The following is a 16339-nucleotide window of genomic DNA, read 5'->3' as shown; positions in this document are numbered from 1 at the left end:
GGAGGGAATGGGGAAGGGAAGGGAACAGGAGGGGAAGGGAATAGGAGGGGAAAGATAAGGGAGGGGCACAGGAGGGGAAGGAGCAGCCGCTGCGGGTCCCACAGCCCCTCACACCTCCCCGCTCCCCGCAGCTGGAGCCCAACGTGGCGCGTGTGGGTCGCGTGGCCGCGGGGCTGTGCCGGGAGCTGTGCCTGGCCCGTGCCGAGATCTGCCAGCAGGCCGTGCAGCTCTTCCAGCGCGACGTGGTGGCCGCCTGGGCTCGTTCCGTGCTGCGTCCGACCGAGGCGTGCGGGCTGCTGCTGGGCCCGAGCTGCGGCCGCTGGGACATCCTGGGCTCCTGGAACGTGTCTCTGCCCGCCGCCCCCAAACCCCCGGTGCGGCCCCCGCAGCCGCCGCCGCCCGGAGCTCCCACCGCCCGCGTGTTGTTCCTCACCGACGTGCACTGGGACCGGCGCTACGCGGCGGGCAGTGACCCGTCGTGCCCCGACCCGCTGTGCTGCCGCGGCCCCGCGCTGCCCGGTGCGGGCGGTGCCGGGTTTTGGGGCGAATACGGCAAGTGCGACCTCCCGCTGCGAACCATCGAGTCGCTGCTGGACGCGCTGCCCCCGACGGGGCCTTTCGCCGCCGCGTATTGGACCGGCGACATCCCGGCTCACGACGTGTGGCAGCAGCGCCGGGAGGATCAACTGCTGGCCCTGCGCACCGTCAGTGCCCTGCTGCGCCGCCGCCTCGGGGCCATGCCCGTGTTCCCGGCCGTGGGCAACCACGAGGCCACCCCCGTCAACGCCTTCCCCCCGCCCTACGTGCGCGGCAATCAATCGGCCGCGTGGCTCTACGACGCCATGGCCGAGGCCTGGCAGGACTGGCTGCCCCCCGACGCACTGAAGACCCTCCGGTGGGTGAAGGTTTGGGGCCGCTTTGGGGCTGGGGGGCTCCGGGCTCTGCGCAATGGGGAGGCGCGGGCACGGCGCAGCCGGTGCTGAGCACAGTGCTGACCGTGTGACGGCAATGGGATGAGGGTGATGGGCTCAAAGTGCAGCAGGGGAGGTTCGGGTTGGGAATGAGGGGAAATTTCTCCTCCAAAGAGTCATGGAATTGTAGAATCACAAGGTTGGAAAGGACCCTAGAGAAGAGAAGGTTCAGCCTGGAGAAGAGAAGGTTGCGGGGTGACCTCATTGCAGCCTTTCAATACCTGAAGGGAACTTACACCAAGGAGGGAAGTAAACTCTTGGAAAGGGCTGACAATAGCAGGACACGGGGAAATGGTTTTAACTTAAAAGAGGGAAGATTTAGGTTGGATGTTAGGGGGAAGTTCTTCACTAGGAGAGTGGTTAGGCCCTGGAACAGGCTGCACAGGGAGCTTGTGGATGCCCCGTCCTTGGAGGTGTTCAAGACCAGGTTGGACGGGGCCATGGGCAACCTGATCTAGTAAAGGTGTATGTTTGGTGGCCCTGCCAGGCAGGGGGGGTGGAACTACATGATCCTTGAGGTCCCTTCCAACCCGGGTCATTCTGTGACCCGTGAGACCATCAGGTCCAACCGGAACAGGCTGCAGGGAGCTGTGGGGTCACCAGCACCAGCACTGTGGGGAGGTGGCACAGAGGGACGCGGTGTGGGTTGGGCTGGGGGTGGGTTGGAGATGTTGGAGGCCTTTTCCAGCCTTTGAGGTTCTGTGATTCTCTGGCCCTTCGTTCCCTGCAGAGCTGCTGGGTTCTACACGGCTCAGGTGTGGCCGGGGCTGCGCCTCGTGTCCCTCAACATGAACTTCTGCTCCCAGGGCAACTTCTGGCTGCTCATCAACTCCACTGACCCCGCGGGGCAGCTGCAGTGGCTCGTGGGGGTGCTGGAGGCTGCCGAGCGTGATGGCGAGAAGGTGGGGGTCAATGGGATGGGGGTGTTCCCAAAGCCCTATACCCCCCATGCCCACTATCAGCGCTGTCCCAACTGCCCTCCCAGGTGCACATCATCGGGCACATCCCCCCCGCACACTGCCTGCGGAGCTGGAGCTGGAACTACTACCGCATCGTGAACAGGTTGGTCAGTGGTGGGGGGCTGGGGGGGCGCTGGGCTGCCCAAGCAGCCCCACCAATGGGGAATGGGTGGTACCCGGGACAGCGCAGCACAGCCACACTCACTGCAGCTCCCTGCACTCAGGTTTGAGGGCACCATCGCCGCGCAGTTCTTTGGGCACACGCACGTGGATGAGTTTGAGATGTTCTACGATGAGGAGACACTGACCCGGCCCGTGTCCGTGGCTTTTGTGGCCCCCAGTGTCACCACCTACATCAGCCTCAACCCTGGTGAGCCCTCAGTCCAGCGCCCTCCTGGTGGTGACCCCACAACCCCAAACGCTGCGGTGGAACCACAAAGTGGTTGGGTTGGAAGAGTCCTTGAAGGTTGGGTTGGATGGGACCTTATAGATTGTAGAGCCATAGAATGCCCTGAGTTGGTAAAGTCCTTAAAGATCGTAGAATACCAGAATGGTTGGGATGGACCAAAGGGTCCCAAAGCCCCCAGCCCCACCCCTGCCACATGCTGGGTGCCTCCCCAGCTCAGGCTGCCCAGACCCTTCATCCGTGGCCTCGGACCCCTCCAGAGATGGGGCGCCCACACTTGGGGCAGCACTGCTGGGGCCTCGCTGCCTCTGGGGAAAGAATGTCCCCCTCACATCTGACTTAGATCTCATCTCCTTTAGTCTGAAGCCTTTCCCCCTTGTCCTGTCCTTATTTGCCCACATAAAGTTGCTCTCCTCCTGTTTATAAGCTCCCCTTAAGTACTGAAGGCTGTGGCGAGGTCCCCCCATAGCCTTCCCTTGGCCATGCTGCACATCCCCAGCCCTCAGCTCTTCTCAGTCTCTGACCTTTGTCCTTAGGGTACCGTGTGTATGAGGTGGATGGTTCCTACCCCGGCAGCTCACACGCCGTGCTGGACCACGAGACCTTCATCCTCAACCTGACCGAGGCCAACGCGCCAGGCGCTGAGCCGCGCTGGCAGCGCCTCTATGGAGCCCGCGAGGCGTACGGCATGGCCAGCGCCTTCCCCAGCGACTGGGATCTGCTCATCCGCCGCTTCCAGGACGACGAGCGGCTCTTCCAGCGCTTCTGGTACCACTTCCACAAGGGACACCCTCCCCGTGAGCCGTGCCTGGATGCCTGCAAGGCGGCCCTGCTCTGCGCGCTGCGCACCGGCCGCTCCGCCGACCCCAACCTGTGCCGCCCCCTGCGCCCGACGAGACCCTTCAGGCAGATCCAGGAGTTCTGGAGGCAGCGGCGGCTCTGCTGAGAGCGATGTGGGACCCTTGGAGATGGGGATGGGCACCCCGAGAACGCTGGTGTGGGAAGGGGGGACAGGAGGGGTCCCCCCCGGGCTGTGTAATAAAGGCTGGTGGTGGTGGAGAGACGGTCGGATGGGGGCAGGCCGGGCTGGTGGAATGGGTTTATTAATTATTTAGTACGACACAGATCTCTGTTACAGCAGGAGGGGGCGGCTCGGAGCCGGGCGGCCCCCGAGGGTCCCCACGCTGCAGGTTAGACCGCATGCATCAGGCGGGCGGCGCCCCGCCCCAGCCCCACGCGCGGGGCAGGACACCGGCCCGACCCCCCGCCCCACGGCACCGGGACCCACGGGTGGGATGCGGCCGGAGACATTCACACACACACACGCGCGCCCCGCTGGGCACGCGGCTCCGGCGCGGCCGCCCCGTCCCGGCGCCGTCCTGCCGGCAGCGGGGGGGGCTCCGGTGGCTGCTCTCCCGTCGCCTCCGTCCCGTCACGGCGTCTGCGCCCCCAGGCGCTTGGGCTTCAGGCTGCCCAGCAGGCTCTGCACGCCCTTGCGCACCGTGGAGCCCACCCGACGGGCCACCGAGTCGGCGGGCGGTGCGGGCAGGCACGAGCTGGACGCCTGGGGCCGCGCGTCCAAGCACTTCTGGTAGCGCAGCTGGGGGGCAGCGGGTCAGCACAGCGGGATGGGCGGGGGGCGAGGGGGTCGGGGGGGGTCACTCACCATGCAGGCAGCCTGCAGAGCCTCGCTCAGCCCCGCCGCGTTGGGTTCACACCAAACCATGTGGCAGCGGAACGCGCCGGGCGCGCTGGCCATGATGAACGCGAAGGAGCGAACGTCTCGGCCCACACCCATGAAGGACAGGAACCGCACCCGGCACTCGCACAGCACCGCATCGGTCTGCGGGCACAGCACAAGGTTGGGGCCGAACGGGGACGGGGTGGGAGCGGGGGGAGGGAACGCGGCCACCGCACCTGCTCGTGGGTGATGGTGAGCGTGGCCGGCGCCACGTTGACCACGATGGGCGTCCAGTGCTCTTTGCTGCTGGTGGCCAACGCCGCCTCCAGCGCCGCGTTGATGACATCCATACCTGGGACAGACACAGCGGGGTGGGGGGCTCGGGGCGTGCAGGAGGATCCCACCACTCCCCACAGCGCCGTCACCTCCGGGACACCCCAACCCGACTCCCCCCAGCGCTCACCCACGGGTTTGGCCACGGGGACGCAGCCCAAATAGCAGACGTGGAACTTCTGCACCACTTCGCTCTTGGGCGCCGGGAACTCCACTGCGGGCACAGACAATGTCATTGCATGCAGCACCCGCCCCACGTACCCACCCTGAGCCCCCCCAGCCCCACTGCGCCGCACCTTGGAAGGGGATCTCCACCATCCTGGAGGCGTCCACGGAGAGGCCATTAGCCAGCGCCCGGGCACTGCGCCGTTCCACCATGATCTGGGGGCAGCAGGGGCCGTGGCTCTCACACCGCAGCCCCCACCTCCATCCCACGGCGGGGGCGGCAGGTTGGGCAGGTGGGGGCTCACCTGGGAGCAGACCTCGTGCAGGCTGGTGGCGATGTCCTTGGCCGGGGCCTCGCAGCGGAAGACGTGGCACTTGAGCATCTGCGTCAGCTGGTCCCGCGCCACGTAGGCAAAGTCCCTGCAGGGAAAGGCAACGCTCAGAGCCCCCCCAGCACCACACCCCAGGGCCCACACACCCCCTGCCCAGCGCCGAGCCCCCAGCGCAGCACAATGCGGGCAGGGGCTGAGGTTGTGGTGCTGCCCTACCTCTCCCTGGGTGCCCAGCCAGAGCAGCAGGAGAGAGCCAGAGAACAGAGTCAGCGAGGCCAGGTGAGCCCCACCCCAAAGCACAGAGCCCGGCACCCAGCCCACGAGGCTCCCACGCGCCCCAGGACCCCGCACCCTCAAAGCACAGGACCCCCAGCCCCACTCCCTGCACACACATGGATCTCCCACATCCTGCATGCATGGGACCCCCCGCACCCTGCACCCACATGCAAACAGACGCACCATCACCCAGCACTCTGCATGCACAGGACCCCTCCATGCCCCCAGGTGCACAGACCCACCCCAGGCCCTGTGCCATGCCCACCCCCTGCACTTAGACCCCCTCCATGCCCCCCAGATCCCACATGAGCCCCAAGTGCCCCTTCCACATGCCCAGAGGATCCCACACAGCCCCAGACATGCCGCCCCCACCGCGAATCCCCCTGCCCCCACCTGCCACTGTCGCGCCCCACACCCCATACACGGATGCTGGCCACGGGCTGTGCATGCAGCAGGCTCTGGTCCTGCGGGTCCACCAGCTTCAGCGTCTGGTTCTGCAGGAGCAGCAGCATGGCCCGGCCCTGGGAGGGCAACGTCAGGCTATGGGGAGGTGTGGGCCGTGGGCAGCGTGGGGCGGGGATGTGGGGTGCGTGGGGGGCACTCACCCCCCCCCATGCGCCGGGCGCGTCGTGCTGGTGCAGGGACAGCTGGCGGATGCAGTTGTTGACAGCAACGCTGCTCCTGCCAGGTGCCAGCTCCTCCTCGCTCATCTCCACCCAGCCCAGCGAGCGCACGGCGAAGCTCTGTGGGGCACGGCGGGGTGGGCACAGCCCGGCCCCACAACCCCACACAGTGAGGGCAGCACAGAGCCCTCCCCGCAGCGCTCACAGCACTGTGCCCCCGTGATGCTCGGGCAGGGGGAGCTGGGCAGGAGCCCCCCCACCAGGAGAGGGCGACGCTCAGCCCCCCCCCCACCTCCTACCTTCGAGCCGGGCTCATCCTCTTCAGCCACAGCCGAGCTGCAAGAGTGAGGGTAGCTGTCATCATCGCCACCAGCTGCCACCACCTGCTCCTGGCATCGCCCCAAGCACAGGATTGCTGTGCCCCAGCTCGGTCCCTGCGCCCCCCACCTGCCACCCAGCGAGGCCGGGTCTGGTGCCTGTGGCTCCACATCCTGCGTTCCAGGCTCACCATCCACCTCCTCCTCAGCTGTGGGGTCCTGGGGGAGCAGAGGGGGCATCAGGGCTGGGCACAGTGCGACCTCCCCCCCCAAACACAGACACTCACCTTCCAGAAGTCACCGTCATCAAAGCGCTCAGCCGGGGCGAAGCCGGTCCATGCGAGCTGCAGGCAGAGAGGGCGGCTCAGCTCCATGCTGTGCCATGGGGCAGCCCCACACCTACCCCCCACTCACCGACTGCTCCTCGCAGGGGGTGCTGCCCCCCGAGCCACGCGCCAGCCCAGCTGGAGGCTCCCACTGCGTGGTGCCGGTGGGGATGTGCCAGTAATAGGTGCCCGAGGTGTCCTGCACCCGCATCCATCCCGCGGGCAGGTCTGAGTCTGTCTCAAAGGAGTTGCGGGTCCAGAAGGAATCTATGGGGTGCGGGGGGGAGATGAGGCTGTGTCCCCCCAGTGAGCCAGGCAGGGCATGGGGCTGCATGACGAAAGGGAAGGGCACAGCCAGACCACGGCCCCCCATGGTGAGGGGTCCTGGGGGCTGTGGAGCGGCCCCAGCCCATCCCACCGCACCCCATCCCCATCCTGGTCCATCCTGATCCCATCCATCCTCATCCTGGTCCATCTCCATCCCTCACCTGCCCACCCCAGCCCTGGTGTTTCCCTGGCAACCGCTGACGGCATCGTCTGGGGAAGCACCAACAGGGGGTGGGATGTGCGGATGGGGGAGGCTGGGCTGCGGGGACGGAGAAATGGGGACGGGGCTGCAGGGGTGGGGCACAGCAGGGAAGGGGGCTGGGGAACAGCGAGGGCACAGCGGGAATGATGTGAGTAAGGACAGCATGGGGACACAGCATGGAGGAGGCTTGGGGTGCACAGCATGGCCGGAGCAATGCAGTGCAGCGGGTACAAACTGGGCAGGGCCTGGGGGGCAACGCTGTGATGTGGGGCTGCGGGATGGGGGCACAGGTCATAGTAGGGCTGGGGCAGGGAGGTGAGGCCACACAGCCAAGGACCCGGGATGGGCACAGCAGGGCAGGGCGGCACGTGGAGCCAGGGATGGTGGGTCAGAGCATCAGGTCTGAGCTGGAGGGTGGGGGCTGGGGGCCACAGGGCTGTGGAACTGTGTGTGGGTTTGGGGGCAGAGCATCAGGAGCAGCTCCTGCAGCCTGCAGGGCAGTGCGTGGGGCTGCAGGGCAGAGCATCACTGATAGAATCAGAGTCACAGCGTGGCCTGGGTTGCAAAGGCCCACAGTGCTCATCCAGCTCCAACCCCCTGCTGTGTGCAGGGTCACCAACCAGCAGCCCAGGCTGCCCAGAGCCACATCCAGCCTGGCCTTGAATGCCTGCAGGGATGGGGCATCCACAGCCTCCTTGGGCAACCTGTTCCAGTGCGTCACCACCCTCTGGGTGTAAAACTTCCTCTAAAATCCAACCTGAACCTCCCCGTCTCACTTTGAACCCACCCCCCTTGTCTCACACCGGGTTGTGGGGCCGGGGGCTGCACGGCCCAGCACTGGGGGCCCACCTGCATCATCAGGGGAGCTGCCGGCCGGGCTGCCCTGGCTGAGCGTGGCCCAGCTCGAGTCCTCGTCGCTGGCGGTTCCGCTGCGGGGCCCGAAGAGGCGGCTGGCGCTGCGGCCCGGTTCCCTCATGGCCCGTTCCCCGCTGGGCTCCGACTCCCCCGTGGTCGGGTCGCTCTGTACCGGCGTGGAGTCGCCGTCCTCATCCTCGTCCTCTTCCTCGTCGTCCTCCTCCTCCTCGTCCTCGATCAGCGGCGCTCCCCCCCCGGCGGCGTTGCGGGCGTTGCGGGCGCTCAGCTCCGACGGCTCGTGGTTCGGCCGCACCTCGTTGCGGTTCTGGTCGCGTTCGGCCGCGCGGCGCTGCAGGTTCTGCCCGTCCTTCAGCCATTTGGTGCTCGGGGGCTCCTCGGGGGGGGGCAGCGCCTCGGGGGGGCCGTGCAGCGCCAGGCTCAGCCCCGCCGGGCCCAGGCAGCTGTTGTCGTTGGCCACATCGCTGCGTTTGCTCAGCGGACCCATATATACGTTTTGTGTACAATAAGTATGAGAGATCATCTGGCCTTTATTCACGGCGTCGATGCACGTTCACCCCTAGTATGCAGCAGAGCTTCAAGCCGCACCCCGGTCTAGCATCTCCTCCTCTAATTCAACCCTACTATGCACGTACCGAGCTCCGCGCCACATGCTCTAACACGCGTTAGCGTGCGTGAGCGGACAACACACAAGCCCCCGCGCGACGCCGGGCAGCTCCGCGTCCATGGGGCCTATGGGGGGCAGTGGGGGCAGAGGGTGACCCCCCCGCAGTCCTGCCTCCCTTCCCCCCCCCCTACAGCCGCATCCTCGCTCCCCGCATCGCCCCCCCGCACTGCGGAACCCCCCCACCCCCCGCACGGCGCCGAGCTGCGGACCCGGGGAAATGGGGGGGGGGGAGCGGCCCCGGTTCGGCCCCTCCGGTACCTGCGGCGGCTCCGCTGCCGGGGGGGTGCGGGGGGGGACCGGCTTCCGCTTCCGAGTGCGGGGCGGAGCGGTACGGAGTGACACAGAATGGGATGCTGCGGGGCGGCACGGCACGGAACGGAACGGAACGGAACGGAACGGAATGGTACGGAATGGTACGGAACGGAACGGAACGGAATGGTACGGAATGTCACGGCACGGGATAGCGCAGAACGGCACGTGAGGACACGGCACACGCACGGCACGGCACAGCACGGAGCACGGCGGGAGCTGGGAGAGCACCAGGGGGGCAGCTCGGCCCGGTTCGGTCCGGCACCGAACAGCGGAGGGCAGCACTGAGCAGCGCGACTCGGCTCGGCACGGAGCGGCATCGATCTGCACAACCACTGCTGGGAGAAATCGGTTCTGATATCCAGTCTGAGTACACAAGGCCCAGCACAGACCGGTACAGCCCAGTTCAGCCCAACACAGCCCAATACAGACCAATACAGCCCAACACAGCCCAACGCAGCTCAGTACAGCCCAATACAGCTCAATAAAGCCCAATTCAGCCTAATACAGCCCAACACAGCTCAATACAGCCCAGTACAGACCAATACAGCCCAACACAGCTCAATACAGCCCAATACAGACCAATACAGCCCAATACAGATCAACACAGCCCAGTTCAGCCCAACACAGCTCAATACAGCCCAACACAGCTCAATAAAGCCCAATACAGACCAACACAGCCCAACACAGCTCAATACAGCCCAATACAGATCAACACAACCCAATTCAGCCCAACACAGCCCAATACAGACCAACACAGCCCAGCACAGCTCAGTACAGCCCTATTCAGCCCAACACAGCCCAGTACAGTTCAATACAGCCCAATTCAGCCTAATACAGCCCAACACAGCTCAATACAGCCCAGTTCAGCCCAGTGCAGCCCAACACAACCCAATAGAGCCCATCACAACCCATCACTGCCCAGCCACACCGACCTCCCCGCCCCCACACTGAGGCACAGACAGAGCAGGGCAGGGTCTCCACAGCCTTTATTGCAGCCTGGGGTGGGGGCTGCGCTCACTGTGTGCAGCGGAACAGATCGGCAGCGATGCTGCGGGGGGCTGCGGGCAGGGGGGCAGCCAGCAGCTCAGCCACGTCCCTGTAGTGGTGGTAGCTGTCCCCACGCAGCAGGTAGACGCCCTCAGCTGTGCACATGGCCCCGTCCACTCCATCGTGGGGCAGAGGCTGCGGCCGATCCACTCGCCGTGGGCTCTGTGTCAAGTCCACGCGCCACACGCGGTTCCCTGTGGACACAGCGGTGTCACCCGGTGCCACGGGGACCCCCCTCCAGCCCCCAGCCGGCCCCACACATCCACTGCCCACCTGTGATGACGTAGAGCTCTGCGGATCCGGGGCAAGTGAAGGCGGCATCTGCCTTGGGGACCCCCAGCTCCTCCTGCAGAGCCCGGGGGTACCCCTCCACCAGCTGGTGGCCGCCTCTGCCCGAGAGGTAGATGGAGACCTGCGAACCCTGCAGAGCGGGTGGGCATCAGTGGGCACAGGGTGGGAGTGGGGAAAGTCATGGGTGGGCATGGGGACAGGACTGGCACCGATGGGCACAGGAGTTCGTGGGCATGGGTGGGCACAGGAACGTGGGGTCATGCAGTGGGTGGGCACAGGATGGGTATGGGGTGGGCATAGGGACAGTCAGGGCTGTGGGGCTGCCCCTGGATGGGGACAGTTCTGTCATGGATTGGAGGTATCAGGGACACAGACAGGCCAGGAGCAGCACAGCCATGGAGGGACACTGCTGTGCCACCACACCGCCCTTCTCCTGGCGGTGACACCATGAAGGCCCAGTACCAAGCAATGTCCCCAGGCATCACCATCCCCAATGGGGCCCACCTGGATCAGATACATGCGCTTATCCCAGGAGAAGGCGGCATCCACGTCCCCCTGCAGACCCGGCCAGCTGTGTCCCTGCGGCCACGCATGCCACCCGTCCCGCCATGAGTCCAGCCGGAATGACAGCCCTCCTGCAGGACACATCAGCACCACGGCCCCACAGCCCCACAGCCCCTCACCACCCCCTGTGCCCCTCACCACGGAAGGCATAGATGCGACCGCTGTCATCGGAGGTGATGGCCTGGAAAGGCTGCCCACTGCAGCGGTCACCAGCGTCACCCCATGAGGTGTTGACATGTCTGTGACCTGCAGGTTGGAGGCAGCGCTGAAATGGGTCAGGAAATGGGATGGGGATGGATGGGGAATGGGGATGCGAGGATTGGATGGAGGATGAGGATGGGATGGGGATGGATGGGGATAGGGATGGGTATGGGGATGGGATGGGGATGCGGCTGGGGATGGCGGTGGGGATGGGGATGGGATGGGGGGGCATGGGAATGAGGCGATGGGATGGGGATGAGCGGATTGGGATGGGATGGAGATGCGGACTGGGATGGGGATGGGGATGGTGGGGATGGGAATTTGAGCGATGGGAATGGGGATGGAGATGGGATGGGGATGGGATGGGGATGGGGATGGGGGATGCTGGCATGATCAGTGGGGTTTCCATTGTATGGAGGGGACACCCCAGGGTGGGTCCCCAGAGCGAATTCCCCAAGTGCATCCCCACTGAGTATGTGAGTCCTCAGTACGTCTCCAGTCTGTGAGTCCCCCGGGTGGGTCCCTGGGATGTCACAAGGCTGCAGATCCCTGGGACAGCCCCAGGGGACCCTCACCTCGGCCAGGGCAGGGGATGAAATAGTCCCGGAGGTCACGGGGGTACCCGGGGAGCACGGCCCCTTCGAGGGGTTTGAACCGATAGAACTGTGTGCCCTGCAGGCAGTAGTAGCGCTCCAACCAGCGCAGCGCCGCGTCGCACGGCCCCACACCCCAAGGGCGCTCCTTCGTCCTCCGCAGCTCCAGGTCGAAGGAGAACAGCCGATCCCCTGCGCACGGGAGCGGAACGGCTCGTCTGGCACAGCGCGGCTCATAGGGGGCAGCGCGGCTCATACAATGCGGCGCTGCCACGCAGCCCCGGGCGCCCCACAGCCCCCCACACTGCGCTCACCCTTAAAGAAAAGCACGGTCTCCCCACCGCACTCCTCGGGGTGACACTCCACAGCAGCATCCAGATCTCCAGGGACCCCCGGGAACTCGTCCCCAATGAGCCGAGGGAAATTGGGGCGCAGCTGCCCCCCGGCATAGGACCAGACCTTCTCACCCTGCAATGAACCCCGCAGCTTCAGACCCACAGCTCCCAGCTCTGGCCAACCCTATGGGGGTGGCCCTGGGACAGATCCCTGGCACTCAACCAACAGATCAGGGCCTCGAGACCACCCATCTCATGGGCAGCCCAGGGATGCGGACACAGGGGCAGCCCCCCAACACCCAGGAGCAGCCCAGTCCAGGACTTCAAGCCCAGGGTGCCCAGCCTGGGACTCCCCACCCCAGCACCCCCAGCTCAGGGTCCCCTTGCCCAGACCCCCGGCTCGGGACTGTGCCTGGAAGAGGTAGAGGCTCTGGTGCTCCTCGGGGTGGTCTCGGCGGTGGATGCGCAGCGCTGCGTCCACGGGACCCTCCAGCTCAGGCCAGGACTCAGCCAGGGGGCGGCTGCGGAGCTGGGGTCTCTCCCGCGAGGTCTCCCACACGTCCCCTCCTGGGTATAAGCACTGTGCTACCCACAGCTCTGCCCCACAGCCAACCCGGCCCACCTCCATCCCTCATTTATCCACATTCCCTATATCCTCTGGTCCCTACAGACCCCAGCTCCCCCATCCCCCCCCACACACCATCCCCATACACATCCCATTCCCTCCCAGTCTCCAGTGCCACCCCCCCACACCTCCCACATCCCCCCTATCCTCTCCCCTTCCCCCCCTCATTTAACCCACAGCCCATTACCCCCCTCCCAGTGCCACCTCCATCTCCCCCTGACCACATTTCCCCTCACACCCCCCCGCGCCCCCAGCCCCCTTCCTACCTCTAAAGAAGAGCATGGTGCCGTTCTCGCTCAGCGTCGCAGCGTCGAAGCCGCCCCCATCCCCGCAGATCTGGGCCAGGGCTGCAGGGGGAGCTCAGGTCGGCACGGACCTCCCGGCGCAGACCCGCAGCTTCACAGCGCCCTCCGTGACCGTCCCACCCGTGACCCCATCCCACAGTTCTCACCGGTGTCGTTGCCGGGGGGCTCGGCCCCATGAGGGCGCCCATCTCCAGGTGTGTAGGGTTTGTGCTGAGTCCTGGGGGTGGGCGAGCACCGAAGGTTATGGCACAGCCCCCGCACTGAAGGAGCACAAATGGACCCCCGGGTCCCGAAGCCCACCCGCCTTACACACCCTCCCTATGCATCCCCCTCCCCTATTGAAGCTCTGTACGCGCCCAACGCTCTGTGCAACCCCCCCACCCGCCCGGTCCTCCTGCAGCCCCAGTGCCCTTCGCACCCCCCCCCCGCCCCATTGCCGCCCCATTGCCGCCCCATTGCCGCCCCATTGCTGCCCCATTGCCCCGCTCACACTCACAGCGGCCGTCCGCCCACCAGGACCAGCAGCGCCGCGAGGCACAGCGCGGCCGTGACCCCCCCCATGGTGTGAGGTGCAGCTCCGCCGCCGCCGCCGCTTTAAATGCGCTCCGCGGGGGGGGCCGGGGGAAACACAACCTTGCTGCCACCTCCGGCCGTTGCACAACGCGGGGGGTCATGGCCGGCACTGACACCTCCTGGCAGGCGCACGGTGGGTGGAGCCCGTCCCAACCGCTTCCTATAAGGATCCCCCCCCCCGAACCGTGGCTGGAAACGCCGCTGTTTGTTCGGGAATGGCAGGGGGGGGGGAGGGCAAACGCGACCCGCCCCGGGCACACGACGCGGGAGGCCCAAACCCGCTCCCCGCCACCCGGCCCGGGGTCCCGCCAGCGCCCTCTCCGCCCCCCCCCCCCACCTTTCGGCTGCCCCCCCCCCTCCATCCCCCCGCCCCGGCGCGGGACGCGGCCCCGTCCGAACATTTCTGTATCGATTTATTATGTATTGATTTGTACATACACCGCGCGTGGGGGCTGCGGGCCCCCCCTGCTCCTTCCCCCCCCTCTCGGCCTCCCCCCGCCCTCCCACCACGCACCCCCGGGAGCATCACGGCGCCGTGGGGCGGGGGGGGAACGGGGAAAACGGCTCCGCTCCGCGCCGCGCGGGGTTAAAGTGCAGCGCGGGGGGGGCGGAACCGCAGAGCGGCGTGCGGGGTCACTGCAGGTAGCGGTACGCCTTGAAGCAGTGGTTGCCCGAGTCCGCCACCACCACGTGCCCGTCCGACGTGAGCGCCAACCCCTGCGGGCCGTACAGCGGATCCGCCGCCGTGTTGATGTAGGACAGGAACGACCCCGCGCTGTCAAACACCTGCGGGACGCCCACGATGCGACACCGACGCCGGGCGCCGCATCCGACCTGTGCCCGCAGCCCCATCCCCACCCCACGGCTCTTCATGGGCACCACGTCCATCCCTGCACCTCCACCCCAATGGCAAACACAACCCATCCCCATCAACCCCCATGGGCACACACCAACCCATCCCCATCAGCCCCCATGGGCACACACCAACCCATCCCCATCAGCCCCCCATGGGCACACACCAACCCATCCCCATCAGCCCCCATGGGCACACACAACCCATCCCCATCAGCCCCCCATGGGCACACACCAACCCATCCCCATCAGCCCCCCATGGGCACACCAGGACCCACACATGTCCCTGCATAGCCCCCACATCCACCCACACCCCTGTAGCCCCACGGGCACACTTCCCATCCCTGCTCAGCAGTCCCCATGGGCACACAGACCCCATCTCCACCCTGGTGCCCCCCACCCTGTCCCTACACCATCCCCATGGCTTTACCAACCCTGCCCATGCCCTGCTCCCATCTGCCCCCATCAATGATCCCATGACCTCAACAATTCTACAGCTCTGCTGTTGGACTCGATGGTCTCTGTGGGCTGTCACAACCTTAACGACACTACAACTCAGCCCCAGTTTGGGGCCACGCACCCAACTCCCTGCCCAGAGCCAATCCCTGCCCAGACCCACTGCCAGCAATGGGCCGTGGAGGGGGGGCAGGAACAGGGCAGGACCCACCTGGATGCGGCTGTTGCCCCAGTCGGCCACGATGATGTTCCCATTGGCATCCACGGCCACACCGGTGGGCGCGTTGAACTGCCCATTGCCCTCCCCGTGTGACCCGAACTTGAAGAGGAACTCTCCATCCGCATTGTACACCTGGGGAGGGGGCGTCACCATGGGGTGTCTCCATGGGGCATCACTATGGGGTGTCTCCATGGGGTGTCTCCATGGGGTGTCTCCATGGGGTGTCTCCATGGGGTGTCCCCACTCACCTTCACTGAGTGGTTGTGGAAGTCCGTCACCACGATCTCGTTCTTGTTGTTGACCGCCACAAAATGTGGCCCTGGAGGAGCAGCACTGAGAGGGGTTGGGGGCACCGGGACCCCTCCGTGGGGTTAATGTGCGCGGCAGCGTTAGTGCAGGCAGTGCCCGGCCCCAGGGAGCGCAGAGCTGGGGGGACCCAGAACCCAACCCAAGGGGCAGAACCCAGAGATGTGGCCAGAACCCAGGACTGGGATCCAGAACCCAAGCCCAAAGCCCAGCACCCAGAACCAAGACTGAGAAATAAGACCAAGGACAAGGACCCAGAACTGGAGTCCAGAACCAAGAATCCAGCACTCAGAACTGGAAGCCAGATCCCAGAATCTAGAAGAGGAACTCACAGTCCAGCACCAGAACCAAGACCCGGAACTGGGACCTAGAACTTTAGTCCAGGACTCAGAACTTGGATCCAGAACAGGGACCTAGAACCCAAGCCCAGAACCTTGCACCTAAAATCAGAATCTAGAATGTAAAACTAGAACCTGAGCCCGGAGCCCAGAACCAGATCTCAGAACTTGGACCTAGATCTCAGCCCTAGAATACAGCATTCAGAATCAAGACTCAAAATGAGAACCCAGAACTGGGACCCAGAACTAGAACCTGGAACACAAGCTCAGAGCCCAGAAACCAGAAGCCAGAATTGGAACCCTGAGCCTAACTCCAGCGCCAGAACTAGAACTAAATTCAGAACCAGGACCCAGAAATGGAACTTAGAATTTAAGCCCAGAGCTAGAATCAAGAGCCCAGAAGCCAAGAGCCTAACCCTAACCTCAGCATGCAGCACCAGAACCAGATCCAGAGCCTAGAACCAGGACCAAGAACTGGAACCTAGAACCTGATCCCAGCTCCAGAGCGCAGAACACAGAGCTGGAATCCAAGCCCCGAGCCCAGCCCGGTCCCAGCCTCATCCCTGGTGCTGTGGTGCCGCAGGGCAGCGCTGGCAGAGCGCAGTACTCACCCGGCCCCGAGCAGAGGCAGCCCAAGGCATGCAGTAAGGAGGAGGGCCGTGCCCAAGGTATTACCATCAAGTGTACCTGCAAACTGCTTGTCACCATTCCCTCGGCTACCGAACCTTGTGACTATTTTCCCATTTGGCTGAAAGATGAACACACAGCATGCTTTATTATCCACTACAATGATGTGTCCATTACGATCCACAGAAATGCCTTTTGGGCCCAGCAGCCGCCCGGCGCCGATCTTCGTCTGCACA

At 65.4% G+C, this 16339-nt stretch overlaps 4 protein-coding genes across 6 annotated transcripts in view; 1 reads left to right on the top strand and 3 right to left on the bottom strand.

Moving 5' to 3' along the window:
- Positions 1 to 3395, top strand: part of SMPD1 (sphingomyelin phosphodiesterase 1) — a 3804-nt gene extending 409 nt beyond the window's left edge. The window contains exons 2-6 of the mRNA XM_015852558.2: positions 132 to 895; positions 1702 to 1873; positions 1957 to 2033; positions 2155 to 2300; positions 2873 to 3395. Coding sequence (XP_015708044.1) covers positions 132 to 895; positions 1702 to 1873; positions 1957 to 2033; positions 2155 to 2300; positions 2873 to 3282 — 1569 coding nt within the window. The 3' untranslated portion in view covers positions 3283 to 3395. The remainder of the gene's footprint in view (positions 1 to 131; positions 896 to 1701; positions 1874 to 1956; positions 2034 to 2154; positions 2301 to 2872) is intronic.
- A 28-nt stretch (positions 3396 to 3423) lies between these two features.
- APBB1 (amyloid beta precursor protein binding family B member 1) lies at positions 3424 to 5847 on the bottom strand. Its single transcript, XM_015852562.2, has 9 exons — positions 5729 to 5847; positions 5517 to 5643; positions 5064 to 5069; positions 4821 to 4935; positions 4647 to 4731; positions 4481 to 4564; positions 4254 to 4369; positions 4003 to 4179; positions 3424 to 3936 (listed from the first exon to the last, which is right to left on the bottom strand). The coding sequence occupies exons 1-9, from the start codon at positions 5736 to 5738 to the stop codon at positions 3769 to 3771; spliced, it is 888 nt and encodes a 295-aa protein (XP_015708048.1). The 5' UTR covers positions 5739 to 5847; the 3' UTR covers positions 3424 to 3768.
- Positions 5848 to 9738: 3891 nt separating this feature from the next.
- On the bottom strand, positions 9739 to 13331 carry HPX (hemopexin). Its single transcript, XM_015852563.2, has 10 exons — positions 13228 to 13331; positions 12878 to 12948; positions 12693 to 12773; positions 12214 to 12368; positions 11781 to 11934; positions 11449 to 11658; positions 10811 to 10918; positions 10613 to 10743; positions 10091 to 10238; positions 9739 to 10011 (listed from the first exon to the last, which is right to left on the bottom strand). Exons 1-10 carry the CDS (start codon positions 13290 to 13292, stop codon positions 9785 to 9787), a joined length of 1350 nt encoding a protein of 449 aa, XP_015708049.1. The 5' UTR covers positions 13293 to 13331; the 3' UTR covers positions 9739 to 9784.
- Positions 13332 to 13700: 369 nt separating this feature from the next.
- The window catches only part of TRIM3 (tripartite motif containing 3), an 8232-nt gene continuing 5593 nt past the window's right edge, over positions 13701 to 16339 (bottom strand). For 2 of the 3 annotated variants that reach the window (XM_015852544.2, XM_015852543.1), the window contains exons 10-13: positions 16152 to 16332; positions 15081 to 15151; positions 14824 to 14964; positions 13701 to 14090 (exon numbers count right to left, since the gene is read on the bottom strand). In XM_015852544.2, coding sequence (XP_015708030.1) covers positions 13938 to 14090; positions 14824 to 14964; positions 15081 to 15151; positions 16152 to 16332 — 546 coding nt within the window. In that variant the 3' untranslated portion in view covers positions 13701 to 13937. The remainder of the gene's footprint in view (positions 14091 to 14823; positions 14965 to 15080; positions 15152 to 16151; positions 16333 to 16339) is intronic. The other variant, XM_015852545.1, reaches the window with a different exon arrangement.

This window comes from Coturnix japonica, chromosome 1 (genome assembly GCF_001577835.2).
Source record: "Coturnix japonica isolate 7356 chromosome 1, Coturnix japonica 2.1, whole genome shotgun sequence".
In the NCBI taxonomy this organism is placed as follows: Eukaryota; Metazoa; Chordata; class Aves; order Galliformes; family Phasianidae; genus Coturnix; species Coturnix japonica.
The sequence above is the reverse complement of the archived record's forward strand: the minus strand, read 5'-3'. Positions and strand labels throughout refer to the sequence as shown.

Excerpts from the sequence above, each read along its gene's own strand:
- APBB1 (XM_015852562.2), bottom strand. Across the intron at positions 4,732-4,820 it reads TGCACGAGGTCTGCTCCCAG|ATCATGGTGGAACGGCGCAG; the intron begins GTGAGCCCCCAC and ends TGCTGCCCCCAG. Across the intron at positions 4,370-4,480 it reads CCCCGTGGCCAAACCCGTGG|GTATGGATGTCATCAACGCG; the intron begins GTGAGCGCTGGG and ends TGTCTGTCCCAG.
- HPX (XM_015852563.2), bottom strand. The coding sequence starts at position 13,292 with ATGGGGGGGGTCACGGCCGCGCTGTGCCTCGCGGCGCTGCTGGTCCTG. Across the intron at positions 12,774-12,877 it reads GCCCCCCGGCAACGACACCG|CCCTGGCCCAGATCTGCGGG; the intron begins GTGAGAACTGTG and ends CTCCCCCTGCAG. Across the intron at positions 11,935-12,213 it reads AGAGCCTCTACCTCTTCCAG|GGTGAGAAGGTCTGGTCCTA; the intron begins GCACAGTCCCGA and ends GGTTCATTGCAG.